The 25,452-nt window shown below is 49.9% G+C and overlaps 1 protein-coding gene across 3 annotated transcripts in view; it reads left to right on the top strand.

Moving 5' to 3' along the window:
• Positions 1–25,452, top strand: part of GBF1 (golgi brefeldin A resistant guanine nucleotide exchange factor 1) — a 1,570,387-nt gene that overhangs the window by 1,446,175 nt on the left and 98,760 nt on the right. For all 3 annotated transcript variants that reach the window (XM_069240539.1, XM_069240538.1, XM_069240540.1), the window contains one exon: positions 5,222–5,399. In XM_069240539.1, the coding sequence (XP_069096640.1) occupies positions 5,222–5,399 (178 nt within the window). The remainder of the gene's footprint in view (positions 1–5,221; positions 5,400–25,452) is intronic.

Raw genomic sequence — 25,452 nt, 5'->3', positions numbered from 1 at the left:
ATCAGGTATTGGCTTAGGTAGTCCAGCAAATGCAAAGTCTTAGACCCCACCGCTGATCCACCAATGTAGGAATTTGGCTCTGTATATACTATCTCAAAGTAAGAGATAGTGTGCACAGAGTCCAAGGGTTCCCCTTAGAGGTAAGATAGTGGCAGAATTAGATAATTCTAATGCTCTATTTTGTGCTAGTGTGGTCGAGCAGTAGGCTTATCAGAGGGTGGTGCTAAGCATTTGTTGTACACACACAGGCAATAAATGAGGAACACACACTCAAAGACTTTACTCCAGGCTAATAGTTTTTATATAGAAAAATAATTTTTTTATTTATTTTTAGAACCACAAGTTCAAGATTTGAAGTAAATACATAAAATGCAAGGTACTCCACACAGGTAAGTTAGGAACTTTGAATTAGAGCAATAACATATTCAGTTTTTGTTAAAAGGGCAATAAGCAGATAGTTCAAAAATCAACAGTTCCTGGGGGAGGTAAGTATTGGTTAGGTTGTGAGGTAAGTAAAACACAAGCCTCAGTTCCTTGCCATAGGTAGCCCACCGTTGGGGGTTCAAGGTAACCCCAAAGTTACCACACCAGCAGCTCCGGGCCAGTCAGATGCAGAGGTCAAAGAGGTGCCCAAAACACATAGGCGCCTATGAAGAACAGAGATGCTTCGGTTCCAGTCTGCCAGCAGGTAAGTACCCGCCCCCTGGGGGGGCAGACGAGGGGGGTTTTGTAGAGCACTGGGAGGGACACAAGTAGGCACACAAAACACACCATCTGCAGCACAGGGGCGGCCAGGTGCAGTGTGCAAAGCAGGTGTCAGGTTTTGTATTGGTTTCAATGGAAGGAGCCAGGGGTCACTCTAGCGGTGCAGGCAGGCACGGGGGGGCTACTCAGGCCAACCACCACCTGGGCTAGGCAGAGAGTCACCTAGGGGTCACTCCTGCACTGAGGTTCGGTTCCTTCAGGTCCTGGGAGCTGCGGGTGCAGTGCTTGGTCCAGGCGTCTGGTCCCTTGTTACAGGCAGTCGCTTCCAGGGGGAGCCTCTGAATTCTCTCTGCAGTGATCGCTGTGGAGGTCCAGGGGGGTCGTCTCGGGCTACTCACGGGGTCGCAATCGCTGGAGAGTTCTCCCTGTGGTGTTGATTCTCTGGATCTCGAGCTGGGGGCATCTGGTGCAGAGTGTGAAGTCTCACGCTTCTGGCGGCAGGCATATGGTCTTTAAAGTTGTAATAAAGTTGCAAGTTTGTTGCAGATTGTTGAGCAGAGCCGCTGCTCACTGGAGTTTCTTGGTCCTGGGGGTTAGGGCAGTCCTCAGAGGTCGCTGGTCCCTGTGGGATGCGTCGCTGGTTGCAGGTTTTCGAGTCAGGAGACAGGCTGGTAGGGCTGGGGCCAAAGCCGTTGTCGTTTTCAGTCTTCTCTGCAGCCTTGTAGGTCAGCAGTCCTTCTTTAGTTCAGGTTGCAGGAATCTGATTTCCTGGGTTCTGGGGTGCCCCTAAATACTAAATGTAGGTGGTTGTTTAAGTCTGGGAGGGCGGTAGCCAATGGCTACTGTCCTGGAGGTTGGCTACACCCTCTTTGTGCCTCCTCCTTGAGGGGAGGGGGCACATCCCTATTCCTATTGGGGGAATCCTCCAAAATCAAATGGAGGATTTCTAAAAGGCCAGGGCATCCTCATCTCAGGACACCTTAGGGGCTGTTCTGACTGGTGGGTGACTCCTCCTTGTTTTTTTCATTATCTCCCCTGGACTTGCCACAAAAAGTGGGGGCTGTGTCCAGGGGCGGGCATCTCCACTACTGGAGTGCCCTGGGGTATTGTAACAAGAAGCCTGAGCCTATGAGGCTCACTGCTAAGTGTTACAGCTCCTGCTGGGTGAGGTGTGAAGCACCTCCACCCAGAGCAGGCTTTGTTTCTGGCCTCAGAGGGCACAAAGGCCCTCACTCCAGGGGGTCAGAAACTCGTCTCTCAGCATCAGGCTGGCATGAACCAGTCAGTCCTGCACTGAAGGATTGGATAAAATACAGGGGGCATCTCTCTATCTCTCTCTCTCTCTCACTCTCACTCTCACTCTCTCACACACACACACACACACACACTCTTCCCCTCCCCCTCCCCTCCCGGACGATCACCTTACCTGGTCCGGTGATCCTCTGGGAGGGAACAGGATCCATGAGGGCTGCTCCACAGCCAGCTCCCCGTCACCAGAACACCGCCGCACCGAATCCTGGGTTGTGATTCGTGGGCGGTGTTCTGATGATGTGGAGGTGGAGCAGCCTCTACTTCTCCGCCGACCGCTAGTATGGCTGCTGGCGGCTCTCCGTCCGGAAAAGGGTGGAGGGCTGCCAGCATTCAAAATATGCTGTGCGGAAAACCGCCTGCACTGGCGGTCTTCAGCACAGCGGTACCTCGGCGGTCTTGTAAAAAGACCGCTGAGGTCGAAATGAGGCCCATAGTGTGCTCAGAGTCCAGGGGTTCCCCAGAGGCTGAACAGAGGCTAAAGTAGATAATAATAATATTCTCTTTTGTGGTAGAGTGGTCGAACAAATTAGGCTTATCAGAGGGTTGTGCAAAGCATTTGTTCTACACACACAAACATTAGAAGAAGCACACACTCAATGACTTTACTCCAGACCAATGGTTTTATATAGAAAAAATATGTTTTCTTAATTTATTTTTAGAACCACAAGATTCAAGTTGCAGGTAAGTACTTGAATAGATTCGTATTTCACACATGTATCAATACTTCTTTGTTTCAAATCAATAAGTTATACAGTTTTTGAATTATTGGCAGTCTGTTTTAAAAATGGACACTGCAATTTTCATAAACAGTTCCTGGGGGGATGAAATGTTAGATCGTTTTACAGGTAAGTACAACACTTATAGTTAAATTCCCCGGGTTTTAGGAAGTCCACCGGTTGGGGTTTAAGTTAACCCTAAACATCTACCACTAGCAACACGGGGCTGGCTGGGTGCAGAGGTCAAAGATGAGCAATTTTGTTAACTGGGCTCCATTGGAGACAGGGTGTACTTGGAATCAGGTCTGCCTGGAGGTAAGAACCTGCGACTCGGAGGGAAGACCAGGGGGGATTAGAGGAGCACTGAAGGGACCAAAAGTAGGCACCAAACAGACACCCTCAGCGGCACAGGGGTGGCCAGGTGCATGGTGCAAATAGGACATCGGGTTTCCAAATGCTGGTGTATGAGTAGACCCCGGGTGGTCACTGGAGGCTGCGGGCGAGGTACAGGTGGGTGTCTCGGGCACACCACTGGCTGAACAGTGAGGAGAGCCACCTGCTGAACATTGCTGCACTTGAGGTGAGGTTCTCCAAGGCCTGGGGGCTGCGGGTGCAGTGTCTCTTTAGGCGTCTGATACCTTCGTCCGGAGCTGGGGGTCCTCGGGATTCCCTCTGCAGACGTCACAATGGAGTGGTGGAGAGGTCAACCCAGGGTGGCACTTGTCCAGGATCGCCCTGGTACCCTCTCTAGCTGGTTGGACCTCCTGGACACAGGCCCTGGACGTCTGGTGCAGAGTGGTTAGGACTCACACATTCGGAGTGAGGTGGGAGTCTTTAGTTGTTGGTTTCTTCTTGGACAGGGCTGCTATCCACAGGAGTTCTTGGTCCTTTTGGGTGTAGGGCAGTCCTCTGGAGTTGGACAGAGGTCGCTGGTCCCGCTGGATGCGTCGCTTTTCTTTTGCAGGTTCTTTGAAGCAGGAGACAGGCCGGTAGGGCTGCGGCCAAAGCAGTTGTCGTCTTCCTTCTTCTCTGCTAGGGGTTTCAGCTAAGCAGTCCTTCTTTTACTTGTAGTTCGCCAGGAATCTGGTGAGCTTGGTTCATGGAGTCCCTTAAATCCTAGATTTAGGGGTCAGAGGGCAGTAGCCAATGGCTTCTGTCCCTAAAGGTGGCTACACCCTTCTTGTGCCCACTCTTTGGGGAGGTGTGACACATTGCTATCCGTATTGGTCCCTGTCGTCCAAACCAAGATGGAGTATTCTGCAGGGAGGGAGTCACCTCAGCTCTGGACACCTTAGGGGTGGTCCTGTCTGAGGTGGTCACTCCTCCCTGTTTTCCTTAATTTTCTCGCTGGACTTGCTGCCAAAAGTGGGGCTTTGTCCAGGGGGTGGGCAGCTCCACTAGCTGGAGTGCTCTCGGGCACTGTAATCCGAAGCATGAGCCTTTGAGGTTAAATGCCAGGTGTTAGAGTTCCTGCAGGGGGAGGTGTGAAGTAACTCCACCCAGGACAGGCTTTGTTTCTGATCACAGAGTGCACAAATGCACACACCCCATATGGTCAGAAACTTGTCTGAAAGTGGCAGCCTGGCACAGACCGGTCAATCCTACACTAGCAGTTTAGCTAACATACAGGGGGCATCTCTAAGATGCCCTCTGTGCGCATTTTCAAATAAATTCCACACTGGCATCATTGTCGGTTATTTGTGCTGAGAAGTTTGATACCAAACTTCCCAGTATTCAGTGAAGCCATTATGGAGCTGTGGGGTTTGTAATGGCAAACTCCCAGACCATATACTCAATATGGCTACACTGTACTTACAATGTCTAAGAATGGACTTAGACGCTGTAGGGGCATATTGCTCATGTGTCTGTGCCATCACCTGTGGCATAGTGCACCCTGCTTTAGGGCTGTAAGGCCTGCTAGAGAGGTTACGTACCTATGTCACAGGCAGTGGTTTTGGGCGTGGCATCCTGAGAGGGGTGCCACGTTGACTTTGACTTTTTCTCCCCACCAGCACACACAAGCTGCAAGGGAGTGTACATGTGCTAAGTGAGGGGTCTCCTAGGGAGGCATAATGCATGCTACAGCCCTTGGAGACCAGCCCTGGCCACAGGGCCCATGGTACCATGGGTACCTTTTACAAGGGACTTAACTGTGTGCCTGGGTTGTGCCAATTGTGTAAACAAAGGTACAGTTTTTCGGAAATAACACTGGTGCTGGGCCTGGTTAGCAGGGTCCCAGTACACTTTGAATCCAAGTTGGCATCAACACTAGGAAAAAAGTGTGTGTGTGTGGGTGGGGGGTGTAACCAAGCCAACAGTGGCACTTGGCTTCATACAACATAACAGCAACAGACTCCTGCTTGCTTTGTTGAAAGTTACGCATCCTCTTTGATAAGTGTCTCTTTTGTTGCTGTAATTATTTCTGTACCTTCTTTTTGTAGATAAAGTCTTGTTCTATGCTCAGTTTTACTAGTTCTTCTTATCCATAGATGGAAGCCATTCCCGAATCACTAAAGAACATGCTGCTTGTGATGGACACAGCAGGAATATTCCATAATGTGGATTCTCAGACAGGTTATTCATACCTTTGGGAGATCACCTGGGAGAGGATTGACTGTTTTCTGCCGCACCTACGTGAAGAACTTTTCAAACAGACAGTAATTCAAGGTAGGAACAGTCTCCCAGAAGGCCTCAAAGTTAACACCAGCATTTTTAAATTAAATTGCTAAGCCAATTGGGCCTGCATATTATTATGACTGTGAATGCAAGCTAGAGCTATTGATTTTGCATTTCTAAATCACGTTAAAAAGATGAGTCTTGCTTTAGAATAATTTTTTAAAGTAATACAAAGTCTGTTTATAAAGTTAATTGGAATAGTGATGAAAAGTATACAGCATCTTGTGTTAGGAAACAAAAATTGTGTGACTAGACACCAGAAGTGTAGGATATTTACATATCCAGAATTATCTTCAGAGTGACTTTCAGATTTACACTTGTGAATATTCCTATTTTAAAGCATACAGATATAAACCAAATAAATATTTTATTTTACCAAAGCTTCTTCAGACCACTTAAATATGGTATACTCTCAAATAAACTTTATTTTAGTATGCATTTAGGTAGTGTATAACACAGCAGCAAGTTCCCTTTGTTTCACACTTTTACTTTCTGTTTCTGATAGAAACTTCAAGCCACAGATGCTTTACCTTAGAATATGTCTCAGGCTTCAAATTGGATCAGGAAATTTTGGAGCGTTCCCTTTGCGTTCTGGTAGGTGGTGTCCATTGCCTCAATGTGGCAGCCCCCATGCCGGAAGTGATGTGCTAGTTGCCTATATAGGTGCCACCCAAGCATGCTGACCTCAGTTCCTTCTTTTCCACACCTTCAGCATGAATCCAGAGAAGCTCCCTTCGGTTGTTTTTTTACTGGATTTTTGTTTGACTTTTTGTTAAGGTCTACTATGCCTTTTTCCACCTTTTTTTCCAGATATGTCCCCAAAGCAACACATGAGGTTCAAGCCTTGTGGCACATGTCATCGATAAATATCATTGATGCACCCCCACTTGATGTGTCTGTGGTGCCTGGAGCGGCACCACAACTCTGTGACCTGTGTGGTGTGCTGGACCATGAACCCCAAGGCTCTCCGGGAGCAAACCATGAGTCTCTTTGCTGCTCGCCATGCAACTCTGCAGCGCTTCAGAGGCTGTTTGTCTCAAAGATCACCGTACTGCTACCAAAGCCGCTCGTGTCGATCCTCATTGCGGTCCAGGACTTACTCTGGCAAATTCCACAAGAAGTCAAAGACGTCGAAGCACTTTTCGACTTCTCCCCATCACTCCCACCTCTTCAGACATCGCAAGTGAATGACTCCACAAATTGCCAGTGATTCCTGTGCAGCCAGCCCCTGACACTGGATCCGCTGCTCTTCGCTGAGTTTCCTGGAGCTGGAGTGACCTCCACCCAACTTTGGGAATCCTATAATGGCATGAGCCTCATTTTTGGATGGTTGAACCACCTCTAGAGTGCCGTTGAGCACTGTGGCTTCAGGTGTGTGTGTGGAGGGGGAGGGGGTCAGTGTCTTTTGCTAGGGCTCCACTGGCGGGTCTGCCCTCGGCGCATGTCAGACCCTCAGGATTTGTGAATACCAGATCAGTACAGTAGCCTGTACTGGGTGAAGGTGCTTCTCACCTCCCCCTGCAGGAACTGTAACACCTGGCGGTGAGCCTCAAAGGCTCATGCCTTTTGTTACAGCACCCCACGGCATCCCAGCTAGTGGAGATGCCCACCCCTCCGGCCACTGCCCCCACTTTTGGTGGCAAGGCAGGAGAGGATAATGAGAAAAACAAGGAGGAGTCACCCACCAGTCAGGACAGCCCCTAAGGTGTCATGAGCTGATGTGACCCCCTGCCTTTAGAAATCCTCCATCTTGAGATTGGAGGATTCCCCCAATAGGATTAGGGATGTGCCCCATCCCCTCAGGGAGGAGGCACAAAGAGGGTGTAGCCACCCTCCAGGACAGTAGCCATTGGCTTCTGCCCCCCAGACCTAAATACACCCCTAAATTTAGTATTTAGGGGCGACCATGAACCCAGGAAATCAAATTCCTCCAAATTATAAAGCCCAACATAGTCATGCACCTCATTTCCAGTTACCCATCCATCCTAGCTGGAGTGCCCTGGGGTGCTGTAACAAAGGGAGTGAGCCTTTTAGGCTCACCGCCAGGTGTTACAGTTCCTGCAGGGGGAGGTGAGAAGCACCTCCACCCAGGACAGGCTTTGTTACTAGCCACAGAGTGACAAAGGCACTCTCCCCATGTGGCCAGCAACATGTCTGGTGTGTGGCAGGCTGCTAAAACTAGTCAGCCCACACTGGTAGTCGGTTAAGGTTTCAGGGGGCATCTCTAAGATGCCATCTGAGGTGTATTTTACAATAAAATGTACACTGGCATCAGTGTGCATTTATTGTGCTGAGACGTTTGATACCAAACTTCCCAGTTTTCAGTGTAGCCATTATGGTGCTATGGAGTTTGTGCATGACAGACTCCCAGACCATATACTCTTATGGCTACCCTGCACTTACAATGTCTAAGGTTTTTGCTTAGACACTGTAGGGGCATACTGCTCATGCACTTATGCCCTCACCTATGGTATAGTGCACCCTGCCTTAGGGCTGTAAGGCCTGCTAGAGGGGTGACTTACCTATTCCTATAGGCAGTGTGAGGTTGGCATGGCACCCTGAGGGGAGTGCCATGTCGACTTAGTCATTTTATCCCCACCAGCACACACAATCTGGCAAGCAGTGTGTGTGTGCTCAGTGAGGGGTCCCCAGGGTGGCATGCGATATGCTGCAGCCCTTAGAGACCTTCCCTGGCATCAGGGCCCTTGGTACCAGGGGTACCAGTTACAAGGGACTTACCTGGATGCCAGGGTGTGCCAATTGTGGAAACAAAAGTACAGGTTAGGGAAAGAACACTGGTGCTGGGGGCCTGATTAGGATTAGCAGGCCTCAGCACACTGTCAAATCATAACTTGGCATCAGCAAAGGCAAAAAGTCAGGGGGTAACCATGCCAAGGAGGCATTTCCTTACACACACTCCCCCCCCCCCCCCCCCACCCCCCCCCCCCCCCACACACACACACAAACGAAAGAGGATGAGACTAACCTTTCCCAAGAGACTGTTCATTTTCTAAGTGTAAGAACCTGGAAAGGCCATCTGCACTGGCATGGGCAGTCCCAGGTCTGTGTTCCACTATAAAGTCCATTCCCTATAGGGAGATGGACCACCTCAACAGTTTTGGATCTTCATCTTTCATTTGCATTAGCCATCTGAGAGGTCTGTGGTCAGTTTGAACTACAAAGTGAGTACCAAAGAGGTATGGTCTCAGCTTCTTCAGGGACCAAACCACAGCAAAGGCCTCCCTCTCAATGGCACTCCAACGCTGCTCCCTGGGGAGTAACCTCCTGCTAATGAAAGCAACAGGCTGGTCAAGGCCATCATCATTTGTTTGGGACAGAACTGCCCCTATCCCATGTTCAGAGGCATCTGTCTGCACAATGAACTGCTTGGAGTAATCTGGAGCTTTGAGAACTGGTGCTGTGCACATTGCTTGTTTCAGGGTGTCAAAGGCCTGTTGGCATTCTACAGTCCAGTTTACCTTCTTGGGCATTTTCCTAGAGGTACGTTCTGTGAGGGGTGTCACTATGGATGCATATCCCTTCACAAACCTCCTGTAGTACCCAGTCAAGCCAAGGAATGCCCTGACTTGAGTCTGGGTTTTTGGAGCTGCCCAGTCCAGAATAGTCTGGATCTTAGGCTGGAGTGGCTGAACCTGGCCTCCACCTACAAGGTGTCCCAAGTAAACCACAGTTCCCTGCCCTATCTGGCATTTGGATGCCTTGATAGAGAGGCCTGCTGCTTGCAGAGCCTTCAAAACCTTCTTCAGGTGGACCAGGTGATCCTGCCAGCTGGAGCTAAAGACAGCAATATCGTCAAGATAAGCTGTACTGAAGGACTCCAAGCCAGCAAGGACTTGATTCACCAACCTTTGGAAGGTGGCAGGGGCATTCTTTAAACCAAAGGGCATAACAGTAAACTGATAATGCCCATCAGGTGTGGAGAATGCTGTCTTTTCTTTTGCTCCTGGTGCCATTTTGATTTGCCAGTACCCTGCTGTCAAGTCAAAGGTACTTAAGTATTTGGCAGCACCTAGTTTGTCTATCAATTCATCCACCCTTGGAATGGGATGAGATCTGTCTTGGTGACAGAATTAAGTCCTCTGTAGTCCACACAAAACCTCATCTCTCTCTTTCCATCTTTGGTGTGAGGTTTGGGGACTAAGACCACTGGGCTAGCCCAGGGGCTGTCAGAGTGCTCAATGACTCCCAATTCCAGCATCTTGTGGACTTCCACCTTGATGCTTTCCATAACTTGGTCAGACTAAAAAATTTAGTTTTTGACAGGCATGCGGTCTCCTGTGTCCACATCATGGGTACACAGGTGTGTCTGACCAGGGGTTAGGGAAAAGAGCTCAGCAAACTGTTGCAGGACCTTCCTACAGTCAGATTGCTGTTGGCCAGAGAGGGTGTCTGAATAGATCCCTACATCTACTGAACCATCTTTTACATCTGTGGAGAGGAGATCAGGGGGAGGTTCACTCTCAGCTTCCTGGTCCTCATCTGTTACCATCAACAGATTCACATCTGCCATGTCATGGAAGAGTTTGAGGCGGTTCACATGGATCACCCTTTTGGGGGTCCTGCTAGTGCCTAGGTCTACCAGGTAGGTGACCTGACTCTTCCTTTCTAGCACTGAGTAAGGGCCACTCCATCTGTCCTGAAATGCCCTGGGAGCCACAGGCTCCAGAACCCAGACTTTCTGCCCTGGCTGAAACTCAACCATAGCAGCCTTTTGGTCATACCACATCTTCTGGAGTTGTTGGCTGGCCTCAAGGTTTTTGCTTGCCTTTTCCATATACTCTGCCATCCTTGAACGTAGGCCTAGTACATAGTCCACTATATCTTGTTTAGGCTCATGAAGAGGTCTCACCCAGCCTACTTTTACAAGAGCTAGTGGTCCCCTTACAGGATGGACAAACAGAAGTTCAAAGGGGGAAAACCCTACTCCCTTCTGAGGCACCTCTCTGAAGGCGAAAAGCAGACATGGTAAGAGGACATCCCATCTCCTTTTGAGTTTTTCAGGGAGCCCCATGATCATGCCTTTCAATGTCTTGTTAAATCTTTCTACAAGTCCATTGGTTTGTAGATGGTATGGTGTGGTGAATTTGTAAGTCACCCCACACTCATTCCACATATATTTCAGGTATGCTGACATAAAGTTGGTACCTCTGTCAGACACCACCTCCTTAGGAAATCCCACTCTGGTAAAAATACCAATGAGTGCTTTGGCTACTGCAGGGGCAGTAGTCAACCTTAGGGGAATTGCTTCAGGGTATCTAGTAGCATGATCCACTACTACTAGTATGTATTGGTTCCGAGGCTGTGGGAGGTTCAAGTGGACCCACTATGTCCACACCCACTCTTTCAAAGGGGACCCCCACCACTGGAAGTGGAATGAGGGTGGCCTTTGGGTGTCCACCTGTCTTACCACTGGCTTGACAGGTGGTGCAGGAGATGCAAAACTCCTTGACTTTCTGGGACATGTTGGCCCAATAGAAGTGGTTGACTAATCTCTCCCACGTCTTGGCCAGCAAGAGGAATATCATGAGCTAAGGTCAGAATGAACTCCCTAAACTCCTGAGGCACTACCACTCTCCTAGTGGCACCAGGTTTGGGATCTCTTGCCTCAGTGTAAAGGAGTCCATCTTCCCAATAGACTCTGTGTTCCTGATATTTTTCCTTTGGACTTTTAAGCAGCTTGCTGCCTAAGGCCTTCAAGAGAGGGACAGGTTTCTTGCCCCTTACACAACTGTTCCCTTGAGGGTCCCCCTGGGCCCAGGAGCCCAACCTGATAAGGTTCTAACTCCATGGGCTCAGTTCCCTCAGAAGGCAGAACTTCTTCCTGGGAAGAGAGGTTCTCTTTTTCTTCTTGTATTGAAACTGGTTCCCCAGTTTTCTTTCCTTTTCTCTTGGATGGTTGGGCACTTTTTCCAGGCTCCAACACCACTTTTTCACCCTGAGCTTTGCACCGTGCCCTTGTCTTGACACACACCAGTTCAGGGATACCCAGCATGGCTGCATGGGTTTTGAGTTCTACCTGAGCCCAAGCTGAGGACTCCAGGTCATTTCCAAGCAAACAGTCTACAGGGACATTTGAGGAGATCACCACCTGTATCAGGCCATTGACCCCTCCGCACTCTAAAGTTACCATAGCCATGGGATGTACTTTAGTCTGATTGTCAGCGTTGGTGACTGGATAAGTTTGTCCAGCCAGGTATTGACCAGGAGAAATCAGTTTCTCTGTTCCCATGGTGACACTGGCACCTGTATCCCTCAGGCCTTCTACACTTTGCCCATTAATTAAGAGTTGCTGCCTGTATTTTTGCATATTAGGGGGCCAGGCAGCCAGTGTGGCTAAATCCACCCCACCCTCAGAGACTAGTGTAGTTCAGTGTGGACCCTCATTTGCTCTGGGCACACTGTTGATCCCACTTGCAGACTGGCCATTCCAGTGTTAGCTGGAGTAGAGTTAGAAGTTGAACCTTTGTTGGGACAGGCCTTGTCTCCAGTTTGGTGTCCTTGCTGATTACAGCTACGACACCAGGCCTTTTTGGGATCAAAGTTTTTACCCTTGTACCCAAAATTGGATTGTGAAGAGGCTCTGGACCCTCCCTCCTGAGCAGGTTTTCGGGGCCCTATAGAAGACTCTTTACTTTTTCCTTTGGATGTCTCAACACTCTTCCCCTGGGGAGTCTTTGTGACCCCTTTCTTTTGGTCACCCCTGTGGAAGTCTTGGTCACCCTAGTCTTGACCCAATGGTCCGCCTTCTTTCCCAATTCTTGGGGAGAAATTGGTCCTAGGTCTACCAGATGCTGATGCAGTTTATCATTGAAACAATTACTTAACAGATGTTCTTTCACAAATAAATTGTACAGCACATCATAATCATTTACACCACTGCCTTGAATCCAACCATCCAGTGTTTTTACTGAGTAGTCAACAAAATCAACCCAGGTCTGGCTCGAGGATTTTTGAGCCCCCCCCCCTGAACCTAATTCTATACTCCTCAGTGGAGAATCCAAAGCCTTCAATCAGGGTAGCCTTTATGAGGTGATAGGATTCTGCATCTTTTCCAGAGAGTGTGAGGAGTCTATCCCTACACTTTCCAGTGAACATTTCCCAAAGGAGAGCACCCCAGTGAGATCTGTTTACTTTTCTGGTTGCACAAGCCCTCTCAAAAGCTGTGAACCATTTGGTGATGTCATCACCATCTTCATATTTAGTTACAATCCCTTTTGGGATTTTCAACATGTCAGGAGAATATATGACCCTATTTATGTTGCTGCCACCATTGATGGGACCAAAACCCATCTCTTGTCTTTCCCTATCTGCTAGAGACTTCTAGCTGCAGCTTCCTTACCTTAGAATTCCCTGGCGTCGGGTTCGAATCCGGAGTTTTTTGTGAGCAGTACCCTGCGCGCGCGCCGTCGGACGGCGTCGTTCGGATCCGCGTGCGTCGACCAGCTCCACGTGCGTCGTCAGCGTCGTTGGGTGACTTTACGATTGTCTATATAGACGCCGTCTCGGCGCGCAAACATCAGTTCTTTTACTTCCGTGCCGGTTAAGCGCAGTTTTGGAAAGAGCTACCCTGCTTCGACGGTTTGTCAACGCTTTTTTTGACTGTTTGGTGTCATGTCTTCGAGAAAGACAGGAATCAAGCCGTGTGGTGCGTATCATTGCACCATGTCGGTGAGGGACGGTGCGACTCCGCGGAGGTCACGGTCTCGCAGTAGGAGGAGGTCGCGGCACCGCTCCCAGAGCCCCAAGTCCTCTTCCTCGCATTCAAGGTCATCGGAAGGTAAGAGACACAAGAAGAAGTCCAAGCGGACTTCGTCTTCGCCACGCCCGTCGACTGACGAGGCGTCTTGGGAACGTCGACGTTCGAGCGCGGTTCTGCGGAGCCGTCGCCAGGGTCGACTCCGCGTCTTCCCCTCTTTCCGGGCACCGGATCGAACCCCGCTCAAATTAAAGAATTTTACGAGGCCATGCATCTCGTCTTTGAGCGGGCTGTACCCTCGGGTGGGTTTTCAGGCCCCGCGGGGTCAGCAGGGGCCCCTTCGGATTCGACGCCGGCGGCTTTGGCGTCGTTGGGGACCTCCGGATCTGATAACGGATCTGGACCGGCGCCGGTATCACACAGTCGACCTCCTTCGGCGCTGGGTCCGACGTCAACGATTCCGCCACCGGCACCCACCAGTGGCAGCCCCATCCTTATTCCGGATGATCCGGAGCCGGAGCGATGTCGTACGACGTCGACTCTGACTTCGAGGGAGCCAATTCGGCCCAGATCATTGTCTGAGCATTATTTGGAACAGCCAGACGCTGGAGAGGAATGGGAGGGCTCTGAGGACCCTTTAGAATCAGGATTGCAGCAGGACTGGTATGTGGATCTAGGGGAGGGCAGTGGACTGGACACCTCTCCAGATACTGGTATGCTCTCTCCTCCTAATGTGGCTACAGAGGAGGGGGCTTCTTTCGCTATGGTGGTGCGTAGGGCAGCTGAGGTCTTGGACCTAGATTTGCCTACTGTGCCAGTCAGGACAAATATCCTGACAGAAGTGATTCAGCCGGGGGTGTCAACATCGGAACCATTGTTGCCCTTCAATGAGGCTCTTACAGACGTCCTTCTGGGTACGTGGTCCAAACCCAGCACAGGGGCTCCTGTGAATAGGACGGTCGGCCGCCGCCATAGACCCGCTCCCAGCGACCCTAGTTTCCTGACACAACACCCCACTCCTGAGAGCTTGGTTGTCCAAACCTCTACTTACCATGGTGCCTTCCCTTCCCTCTCCCCTGGATAGGGAATCCAAAAGGCCTGATCAGCTTGGGAATAAGATGTTTTCTTCCTCCAGCCTGGCATTGAGGTCTGTAAACACCTCTTGCCCATTGGGCCGTTATTCCCATACTTTATGGGATACGGTGGCGCAAGTGCTGCCCCAGGTCCCGGGGGCGTACGGGACACTCTCACCCAGGCGGTAAAGGATGGGAGAGATGCAGCCAAGTTTACAATCCGGTGTGGCTTGGACACGACCGACTCGCTAGGCAGATCGATTTCATCGTCGGTGGCCCTTCGTCGCCATGCCTGGCTACGTTCTACTGGTTTTTCAGGGGATGTCCAGTCCAGCTTGATGGACATGCCCTTTGATGGCTATCGCCTTTTTGGCGAAAAGACAGACTCTGCACTTGAGAGGTTCAAGGATTCTTGAGCCACGGCAAGATCCTTGGGCCTTTCAACGCCGGCACGACGGCAGTCTGTTTTTCGCCCCTTCCGAGGCTTCGGGAGGGGCGTGGTGCCACTCCAGCCACAGTTTGGCCACCGTCCTCAGGCTTCACAGCATCCCGGAAGAGGACGTGGTCATGGTACCATCAGACCCAGAGGGTCTGGCCAGAGGTCGACCGCCACACAGCCCCCCTCCACTGCGCCCAAGCCCTCCTAGGGTGGTTCTGCGGGATTATGTCCGTCCAGTTGGAGGGAGGATTCGTTTTCATCTCCCTCACTGGCTTTCCATCACCACGGACAAGTGGGTCCTGCAGATCATACGGAAGGGCTACTCCCTTCCCTTCCAGTCTTTCCCTCCTTCTATCCCTCCGACAAAGGAATGGCTGATGGAGGACCATTTAGCTTTGCTCTGCGAGGAAGTTACGGCTCTTTTGGCCAAGGGAGCCATAGAAAGAGTCCCGATATCAGAAGTTGGCAGTGGTGGTTATTCCCGCTACTTTCTGATTCCCAAAAAGAAAAAAGGCCTTTGCCCTATTTTGGATTTAAGGGACGTCAATCTCTTTCTCAAGAAGAAGAAATTCAAGATGCTCACTCTTGCTCAGGTTTTGTCTGCCCTAGACCAAGGAGACTGGATGGTAGCGTTGGATTTGCAGGATGCGTATTTCCATATTCCTATCCTACCAAGCCACAGGCGTTACCTGCGGTTCAAGGTGGGCCACGAGCACTTTCAGTTTACCGTGCTTCCTTTCGGTCTCACCAGTGCCCCTTGGGTGTTCACAAAGGTGATGGTGGTGGTGGCAGCTCATTTGCGCAGGTCAGGGATTTCAGTCTTCCCCTACCTGGACGATTGGCTGTTGAAGGCTCCTACGCCCCAGGCTCTCGTCACCCACTTCTAGACGACAGCGGACCTCTTGCATTCGCTGGGGTTCATTATAAATGTTCCGAAGTCACACCTGACTCCCTCTCAGAAGCTCTCTTTCATCGGAGCTGTTCTGGACACAGTGCAGTATCGGGCTTATCCTCCCGATCAGCGGGTTCAGGATATTCAGGTTATGATTCCGATGTTTCGGCCTTTATCCTGGATCTCGGTGAGACAGACTCTGAGGCTGCTGGGACTCATGGCTTCCTGCATCCTGTTGGTCAAGCATGCCAGATGGCGCATGAGGGCTCTGCAGTGGGACCTGAAGGTCCAATGGGCACAGCATCAGGGAAATCTTACCGACGTGGTTCAGATCTCGGAGAGGACTGCGGAAGATCTGCAGTGGTGGTTAGTGAACTGCCAGTGGGTCAAGGGCAGACCCCTCTCCCTTCCCCAACCAGATCTAACGGTAGTGACAGATGCGTCACTTCTGGGATGGGGCGGCCATCTGGGGGAAGTGGAGATCAGAGGTCACTGGTCTCCGGCGGAATCTGGGCTCCACATCAACTTGTTGGAGCTTCGGGCGATCCGGCTAGCATTAAAAGCATTTCTTCCTGTTGTGAAAGGGAAGGTGATGCAGGTGTTCACGGACAACACTACCGCAATGTGGTACTGCAACAAGCAGGGCGGTGTGGGGTCGTGGACCCTTTGTCAAGAGGCTTTACGCCTCTGGACATGGCTGGAACAGCAGGGCATGACCCTGGTGGTTCAACACCTGGCAGGTTCTCTGAACGCCAGAGCAGACGAACTCAGCCAAAGATGCTTAGAGGATCACGAATGGTGTCTCCATCCGAGGTGGCACAAGGACTCTTACAGCAGTGGGGAGAGGCTTGGTTAGATCTGTTCGCCTCCGCAGAGAACGCGCAATGTCAGCAGTTTTGCGCGTTGGAGTTTCCAAGGGGGTTATCGGTAGGCGACGCTTTTCGTCACGAGTGGAGTTCAGGCCTCCTGTACGCCTTTCCGCCTATACCACTTCTGCCCAGAGTTCTCAAGAAAATCAAGAACGACCGGGCTCAAGTAATCCTTGTGGCTCTGGATTGGGCACGGAGAGTTTGGTATCCAGAGCTTCTCAAAATGAGCATCAGTCCTCCAATCAGGCTGCCTCTTCGGGAGGATCTTCTGTCGCAGCAGCAGGGGAAGGTTCTCCACCCGAACCTGTCAACTCTGCGCCTTCATGCGTGGAGATTGAGCGGTGACAGTTGATGGTTTATGACCTCCCTCCCGAGGTCTGTGATGTCATTCTGGCAGCCAGACGTCCCTCAACTAAGTCGATCTACGCCTGCCGTTGGAAACGTTTTGTTTCTTATTGTTCAGAGAGGTCTATTGATCCTGTTTCTTCTTCTCTGTCTCACATCCTTTTGTTCATTTTGTCTCTCGCTCAGTAGGGTTCCTCCTTGGGGACTCTCAAGGGCTATCTTGCAGCCTTATCGGCTTTTTTTCAGTTGCCTGATCAACCATCTCAGTTTAAATCACCTATAGTACAGAGGTTTTTGAAAGGGCTTGTACATCTGTTCCCGCTTGTGCCTTTCGTTATGCCCCAGTGGGATCTTAATCTGGTTCTTACCTTCCTTATGTGTGCTCCTTTCGAGCCCTTGCATAACTGTCCTCTCCGGCTGCTCACTATTAAGACAGCCTTTTTGGTGGCAATTACATCTGCCAGGAGAGTGAGTGAGCTGCAGGCTTTATCTTCTAAACCTCCTTATCTCATGATATATCCTGACAAGGTGGTGCTAAGAACTCGTGCCTCTTTTCTCCCCTAGGTGGTGACCTCTTTCCATCTGGGTCAAAATATCAACCTGCCCACCTTCTTTGCACCACCGCATCCCTCTAAGGAAGAGGAGCGTCTCCATCGACTGGACCCAAAAAGAGCATTATCGTTCTACCTTGACCGCACTAGAGTTCCGGGTGGACGACCAACTCTTTGTGGGGGGTACGTTGGTGCAAAGAAGGGTCGGGCAGTACAGAAACTATCCATTTCGTGATGGGTCGTTCTCTGTATAAAAATATGCTATAGCTTTTGCGAAGAAGCAGCCTCCTGAGGGCTTGAGAGCTCATTCCACTAGGGGGAAAGCTGCTACCACTGCGTTAGCACGTGGCGTACCAGTGGTGGACATATGTCAGGCAGCAACGTGGGCTTCCTTACACACGTTTGTGAAGCACTACTGCCTGGACAGTCAGGTGAGGAGAGAGGGGCATTTTGCCTGTTCTGTCTTACAGGACTTACTTATATAAAAAAAATATATATATCTCCTTCAGACCCACCTGGGTATCTATTCTAAGGTAAGGAAGCTGCAGCTAGAAGTCTCTATCAGATGAACAAGTTACTTACCTTCGGTAATGAGGTATCTGGTAGAGACTCTGTCTAGCTGCAGATTCCTTACCTTAGAATTCCCGAAGGTAAGTAACTTGTTGTTCTATTGGCTAGGAGCTCTCTCTCCAAAGCCAATCTTTTGGCCATCCTGACTAACAGGAGGTGTAGGAAGTTGTTTCTGTATGTACTATTTCAAAGTAAGAAATAGCATGCACAGAGTCCAAGGGTTCCCATTAGAGGTAAGATAGTGGCAAAAAGAGATCATTCTAATGCTCTATTTTGTGGTAGTGTGGTCGAGCGGTACGCTTATCAGAGGGTAGTGTTAAGCATTTGTTGTACACACACAGGCAATAAATGAGGAACACACACTCAAAGACAATTCCAGGCCAATAGGTTTTTGTATAGAAAAATATATTTTCATAGTTTATTTTAAGAACCACAGGTTCCAGATTTACAAACAATACTTTAAATGAAAGGTATTTCACTTAGGAACTTTAGGAACGTTGAATTAGCAAAATAGCATATACAGTTTTCACACAAATGGCAATAAGCTATTTTAAAAGTGGACACACTGCAATTTTTAACAGTTCCTGGGGGAGGTAAGTGTTTGTTAGTTTTGCAGGTAAGTAAACCACCTTCAGGGTTCAAAGTTGGGTCCAAGGTAGCCCACCGTTGGGGGCTCAGGGCAACCCCAAAGTTACCACACCAGCAGCTCAGGGCGGGTCAGGTGCAGAGGTCAAAGTGGTGCCCAAAACGCATAGGCTTCAATGGAGAAGGTGGTGCCCCGGTTCCAGTCTGCCAGCAGGTAAGTACCCGCGTCTTCGGAGGGCAGAACAGGGGGGTTTTGTAGGGCACTGGGGAGGACACAAGTCAGCACAAAAAGTACACCCTCAGCGGCACGGGGCGGCCGGGTGCAGTGTGCAAACAGGCGTCGGGTTTGCAATGTAATCCAATGGGAGACCAAGGGGTCTCTTCAGCTATGCAGTCAAGTTGGGGGGGCTCCTCGGGGTAGCCACCACCTGGGCAAGGGAGAGGGCCACCTGGGGGTCGCTCCTGCACTGGAGGTCAGATCCTTCAGGTCCTGGGGGCTGCAGGTGCAGTGTCCTTTCCAGACATTGGGTCTTTGAAGCAGGCAGTCGCGGTCAGGGGGGGCCTCGGGATTCCCTCTGCAGGCGTCGCTGTGGGGCCTCAGGGGGGGTCAACTCTGGCTACTCACGGTCTCGCAGTCGCCGGGGAGTCCTCCCTGTAGTGTTGTTCTCCACAAGTCCAGCCGGGGGCGTCGGGTGCAGAGTGCAAAGTCTCACGCTTCCGGCGGAAAACGTGTGTTGTTTCAAAGTTGCTTCTTTGTTGCAAAGTTGCAGTCTTTGTGGAGCAGTGGCGCAGTCCTCGGGAGTTCTTGGTCCTTATAGATGCAGGGTAGTCCTCTGAGGCTTCAGAGGTCGCTGGAGCAGTTTCTTTAGAAGTAGGGAGACAGGCCGGTAGAGCTGGGGCTAAAGCAGTTGGTGTCTCCGTCTTCTCTGCAGGTTTTTCAGCTCAGCAGTCCTTCTTCGTCTTAGGTTGCAGGAATCTATCTTGCTGTGTTGTGGGAGCCCCTAAATACTAGATTTAGGGGGGTGTTTAGGTCTGGGGGGTTAGTTGCCAGTAGTTACTAGCCCTGATCCCTTTTGGGGGAATCCTCCTTCTGCAAGATGGAGGATTTCTAAAAGTCAGTCACCTCAACTCAGGACACCTTAGGGGGTGTCCTGACTGGCCAGTGACTCCTCCTTGTTTTTCTCATTATCTCCTCCAGCCTTGCCGCCTAAAATGGGGCCGTGGCCGGAGGGGGCGGGCAACTCCACTAGCTGGAGTGCCCTGGGGTGCTGTAACAAAGGGGGTGAGCCTTTGAGTCTCACCGCCAGGTGTTACAGTTCCTGCAGGGGGAGGTGAGAAGCACCTCCACCCAGTACAGGCTTTGTTACTAGCCACAGAGCGACAAAGGCACTCTCCCCATGTGGCCAGCAACATGTCTGGTGTGTGGCAGGCTGCTAAAACTAGTCAGCCTACACTGGTAGTCGGTTAAGGTTTCAGGGGGCATCTCTAAGATGCCCTCTGGGGGTGTATTTTACAATAAAATGTACACTGGCATCAGTGTGCATTTATTGTGCTGAGACGTTTGATACCAACCTTCACAGTTTTCAGTGTAGCCATTATGGTGCTGTGGAGTTGGTGCATGACAGACCCCCAGACCATATACTCTTATGGCTACCCTGCACTTACAATGTCTAAGGTTTTGCTTAGGCACTGTAGGGGCATAGTGCTCATGCACTTATGCCCTCACCTGTGGTATAGTGCACCCTGCCTTAGGGCTGTAAGGCCTGCTAGAGGGGTTACTTATCTATACCTATAGGCAGTGTGAGGTTGGCAGTCATTTTCCCCCCACCAACACACACAAGCTGGCAAGCAGTGTGTCTGTGCTGAGTGAGGGGTCCCCGGGGTGGCATAAGGCATGCTGCAGCCCTTAGAGACCTTCTCAGGCATCAGGGCCCTTGGTACCAGGGGTACCAGTTACAAGGGGCTTACCTGGATGCCAGGGTGTGCCAATTGTGGAAACAAAGGTACAGGTTAGGGAAAGAACACTGGTGCTGGGGCCTGGTTAGCAGGCCTCAGCACACTTTCAAATCATAACTTGGCATCAGCAAAGGCAAAAAGTCAGGGGATAACCATGCCAAGGAGGAATTTCCTTACAATGGTGAACTGGTAAGTTAAACTGCACTCATTCCACATGAGTTTCAGGTAAGCTGACATGAAGTTTGTTCCTCTGTCAGAAAGTACCTCCTTACAGAAACCCACTCTTGTAAAAATAGCAATCAGGGCCTTGGTTTCTGCAGGAGCTGTAGTAGTTCTAAGGGGAATTGCTTCAGGGTATCTGGTAGAATTATCCACTACTACCAGTGAGTATTGGTTCATTGAGGCTGTGGGTGTTTCAAGTGGACCTACAATGTCCACACCAACCCTCTGATGGGTTACCCCCACTATAGGAAGTGAAATGAGGGGGCCTTTGGGTGGCCACCCGTCTTGCCATTGGCTTTGCAGGTGACACTGGAGCTACAAAAGAACTTCACTTTCTGGGACATACTGGGCCAGTAAAAGTGGTTGTCAATTCTGTTCCATGTTTTGGTTTGTCCCAAATGCCAAGCTAAGGGGATGTTATGGGCCAAAGTGAGAATACACTCTCTACACTCCTGAGGCTCTACCACCCTCCTAGTGGCACCAGGTTTAGGGTCTCTGGCCTCAGTGTAAAGGAGTCCATCTTCCCAATAGACCCTGAGGGAGCCACTGAAATCTCCCTTCTCCTGTGCAGCACCTTGCTGCCTCAGGCCTTCAAGAGTGGGACAAGTCTTTTGTCTATAGTACAGCTGTTACCTTGAGGGTCCCTCTGGGCCCAATAACTCTAACTGATAAGGCTCCAGCTCCATGGACTCAGTTCCCTCAGATAAGACATCGTCCTGGGAAGAGAGGCCTTTTTTCTCTTTAGTTGTTCAGAGGCTGGTCCCCCAGCCCTCTTACCTTTTCTCTTGGAAGGTTGGGCCAATATTCAAGACTCCAACACTTCTTTTTCACCCTGTGCTCTCATTTTCACTCACAACAGTTCAGGCGATCCCAGCATGGTTGCATGGGGTTTGAATTCTGAGGACTCCCCATCCTTCCCTAGCAAGCATTCAACTGGGATTGCAGAAAAGACCACTACCTCTTTCAGGCCAGTATCCCTTCCCCATTATAAAGCACCATACCATGGGATGGACTTTAGTCATATTGTCAGCATTGATAACTGGATATGTTTGTCCAGCCAAATACTGTCCTGGGGAAACCAGTTTCTCTGTCACCACAGTGACACTGGCACCTGTATTCCTCAGGGCTTCTACCTTTGTCCCATTAATTAAGAGCTGCTGCTGTATTTTTGCGTGTTAGGCGGCCAGGCAGCCAGTTTGGCTTTATTCACCCGACCCTCAGAGACGAAAGTAGCTTCAGTGTGAACCCTGATTTGCTCTGGTTGATCAAATGTTGATCCCACCTGGAGACTGGCTATCCCAGAACTAACTAGAGCAGTACTGGGGGAATTTTTCTTGGGACAGGCCATGTCTCCAGTTTGGTGTCTATGCTGTTTACAGTTGTGACACCAGGCCTTCTTGGGATCAAAGTTTTAACCCTTGTACCCATTTGTAGACTGTGAAGAGGCTCTGGGCCCACCTTCCTGGGCAGGTTTTCGGGCTCTTGTGAAGCCTCTTTGTTTTTGCCTTCGATGTCGCATCACCCTTCCCCTGGGAAGGCTTTGTGTCCCCTGTCTTTTGGTCACCCTCTGTGGAAGTCTTGGTCACCCTAGTCTTGACCCAATGGTCTGCCTTCTTTTCCAATTCTTGGGGAGAAATTGGACCTAGGTCTACCAGATGTTGATGCAAATTGTCATTGTAGCAGTTACTTAGCAGTTAAGGTGTTACTTCATAAACAAATTATATAGCCCATCATAGTCATGCACTCCACTGCCAGTTATCCAACCATTTAGTGTTTTCACTAAGTAGTCCACAAAATCAACCCAGGTCTGGCTCGAGGTTTTGTGAGGCCACTGAACCAAATTCTATACTCCTTCATACTCCAAAGCCATCAATCAGGGTAGCCTTCATGTGGTCATAGGATTCAGCATCTTTACCAGTGAGTGTGAGGAGTCTATCCCTAAATGTACCAGTGAAAAGTTCCAAAAGGAGTGCTCCCCAGTGAGATCTATTTAACTTTCTGGTTGCACAAGCCCTCTCAAAAGCTGTGAACCACTTGGTGAAATCATCAACTTCTTCCTATTCTGAGACAACAACTTCGGAGATTGTTAGGACATCAGTGTTCTCTATGACACTATTTGTATTGCTGCCACCATTAATGGGTGCTAATCCCATTTGTGCTCTCGCCATTTCTATGGCAAGGAGTTGCTGCTCCAAAGATAACCTTTTGACCATCCTTGCTAAAAGGATATCGTCTTCATTGAGGCTGCCCTCAATGTTCACAGATGAGCTGTACTCCCCTGTGGAAGATCCAGATCCAGTGAACACCATCCTTGGAGACAGGGGTCTTGGGACCCTGGTCTCCCTAGTTAGGTAAGGAGGGGGGAGATCATCATCATCCTGCTCATATCATACATCTTTCCTGTCTGAGTGGAGTTCTTCCTTCTCAGCAGGGTGGTCCCTGGTGTACTCTGCCAAGAGCTCCTGGAGCTTGACCTAGGTAGGGTTGGAACCTGTTCTAATCTTTTTCAGCTTACGGAGGATCCTTAACTCTGTCATCTCTATTTGGAGGTAAGGGATGAGGATGAATTCCATAACCATTTCCTCTGAGCTGTTCATTATGTTAATACACATTGGGATTACTTTTAGCACCTAAAAAACTACTTCTAGGAACTAAATCCCAACTTAAAAATATCTTTTACACCTAAAAAAAGAGATGCTAAGGGGACTTAATCAAGGCCCTAGCATGAATTTTAAACATTTAGAAAAATTTGCCTAATTCACAAAACAGCTTTTTAAAGGTAATTTTTGAATTTAGTTGTGTGATCAGGTATTGGCTGAGTAGTCCAGAAAATGCAAAGTCTTATACCCCACCGCTGATCCACCAATATAGGAAGCTGGCTCTGTATATACTGTATCAAAATGAGTTATAGTGTGCACAGAGTCCAGGGATTTCCCAGAGGCTTAACAGAGGCTAAAGAAGATAATACTAATGCTCTCTTTTGTGGTAGTGTGGTCGAGAAGTTAGGCTTATCAGAGTGTAGTGCAAAGCATTTATTGTACACACATATACAATAGAAGAAGCACACAGTCAATGACTTCACTCCAGACCAATGTTTTTTATATAGCAAAAATATCTTCTCAATTTATTTTTAGAAGCACAAGATTTAAGTTGCAGGTAAGTACTTCAACAGATTCGTATTTCACACATGTATCAACATTACTTTGTTTGAAATCGATAAGTCCATCTGATAGAGACTTCTAGTGCCGACTTCTTCTGGCTTCAGGCTGGATCCAGATATTTTTTCTTCAAGCAGTACCCCTATGTGCCCTTAGGTGGCATCAGTCGACTCCAAGGGCGTCTTTGGCGTTGTGGTCGCCATGATGACGTCGCAGTCGTATGTAGGCGCCACCCCAGAGCTCTGACCTCAGTTCTTTTCTTTCTGCGCCAGCCTACGTGCAGATCCGGAGAAGAGCTACCCCAATCATTTTTTGACTAACTGTGACATGTTGTTAAATTTGTTTTTGATGAATTTTGGTGCGTCGAGGGATGTCGCGTAAGACCAGTTTTAAGCTGTGCGACCCCTGTCTCCGCATGATGTCTGTGACGGATCTGCACCGCGTGTGTCTCTGGTGTTTGGAGCACGACCATGACCCGAAGTCTTGCTCCAAGTGTCAGGCCACGAACCCAAAAGCTTTGATGGAGCAGTCCCTAAAGCTCATGGCGGCCCGACACTCGACTCTGCGTTGTTCCCAGTCCCATTCTAGAGGAAGGTCAGGATAGCAGGCACAAAGTCACCACCACCCTTCTTAATCCAAGTCATCTGGACATTCAGGTAAGAAGAAGTTGAAGAAGACGAAATGTTCTTCAACTTCGCCCCGTCACTCGTACGATGTGATGGGGGAAGAGCATTGATGCTCTAGGCCTCAATCTTTGGCGCCTCAGCCTGGGTCCGCTCTGTGCCCTACCCTCTTTGTGCCTCTGCCCTGAGGGGAGGGGGGCACATCCCTATCCCTATTATGGGAATCCTCCATCTGCAAGATGGAGTATTTCTACAAGTCAGAGTCACCTCAGCTCAGGACACCTTAGGGGCTGTCCTGACTGGCCAGTGACTCCTCCTTGTTTTTCTCATTATCTCCTCCGGCCTTGCCGCCAAAAGTGGGGCCGTGGCCGGAGGGGGCGGGCAACTCCACTAGCTGGAGCGCCCGGGGTGCTGTAACAAAGGGAGTGAGCCTTTGAGGCTCACCGCCAGGTGTTACAGTTCCTGCAGGGGGAGGTGAGAAGCACCTCCACCCAGTACAGGCTTTGTTACTAGCCACAGAGTGACAAAGGCACTCTCCCCATGTGGCCAGCAACATGTCTGGTGTGTGGCAGGCTGCTAAAACTAGTCAGCCCACACTGGTAGTTAGTTAAGGTTTCAGGGGGCATCTCTAAGATGCCCTCTGAGGCGTATTTTACAATAAAATGTACACTGGCATCAGTGTGCATTTATTGTGCTGAGAAGTTTGATACCAAACTTCCCAGTCTTCAGTGTAGCCATTATGGTGCTGTGGAGTTTGTATTTGACAAGACTCCCAGACCATATACTCTTATGGCTACCCTGCACTTACAATGTCTAAGGTTTTTACTTAGACACTGTAGGGGCATAGTGTTCATGCACTTATGCCCTCACCTATGGTATAGTGCACCCTGCCTTAGGGCTGTAAGGCCTGCTACAGGGGTGACTTATCTGTACCTGTAGGCAGTGTGAGGTTGGCATGGCACCCTGAGGGGAGTGCCATGTCGACTTAGTCTTTTTATCCCCACTAGCACACACAAGCTGGCAAGCAGTGTGTCTGTGCTGAGT

The sequence above is a fragment of the Pleurodeles waltl genome, chromosome 6 (genome assembly GCF_031143425.1).
Source record: "Pleurodeles waltl isolate 20211129_DDA chromosome 6, aPleWal1.hap1.20221129, whole genome shotgun sequence".
Taxonomy (NCBI): domain Eukaryota; kingdom Metazoa; phylum Chordata; class Amphibia; order Caudata; family Salamandridae; genus Pleurodeles; species Pleurodeles waltl.
The sequence above is the reverse complement of the archived record's forward strand: the minus strand, read 5'-3'. Positions and strand labels throughout refer to the sequence as shown.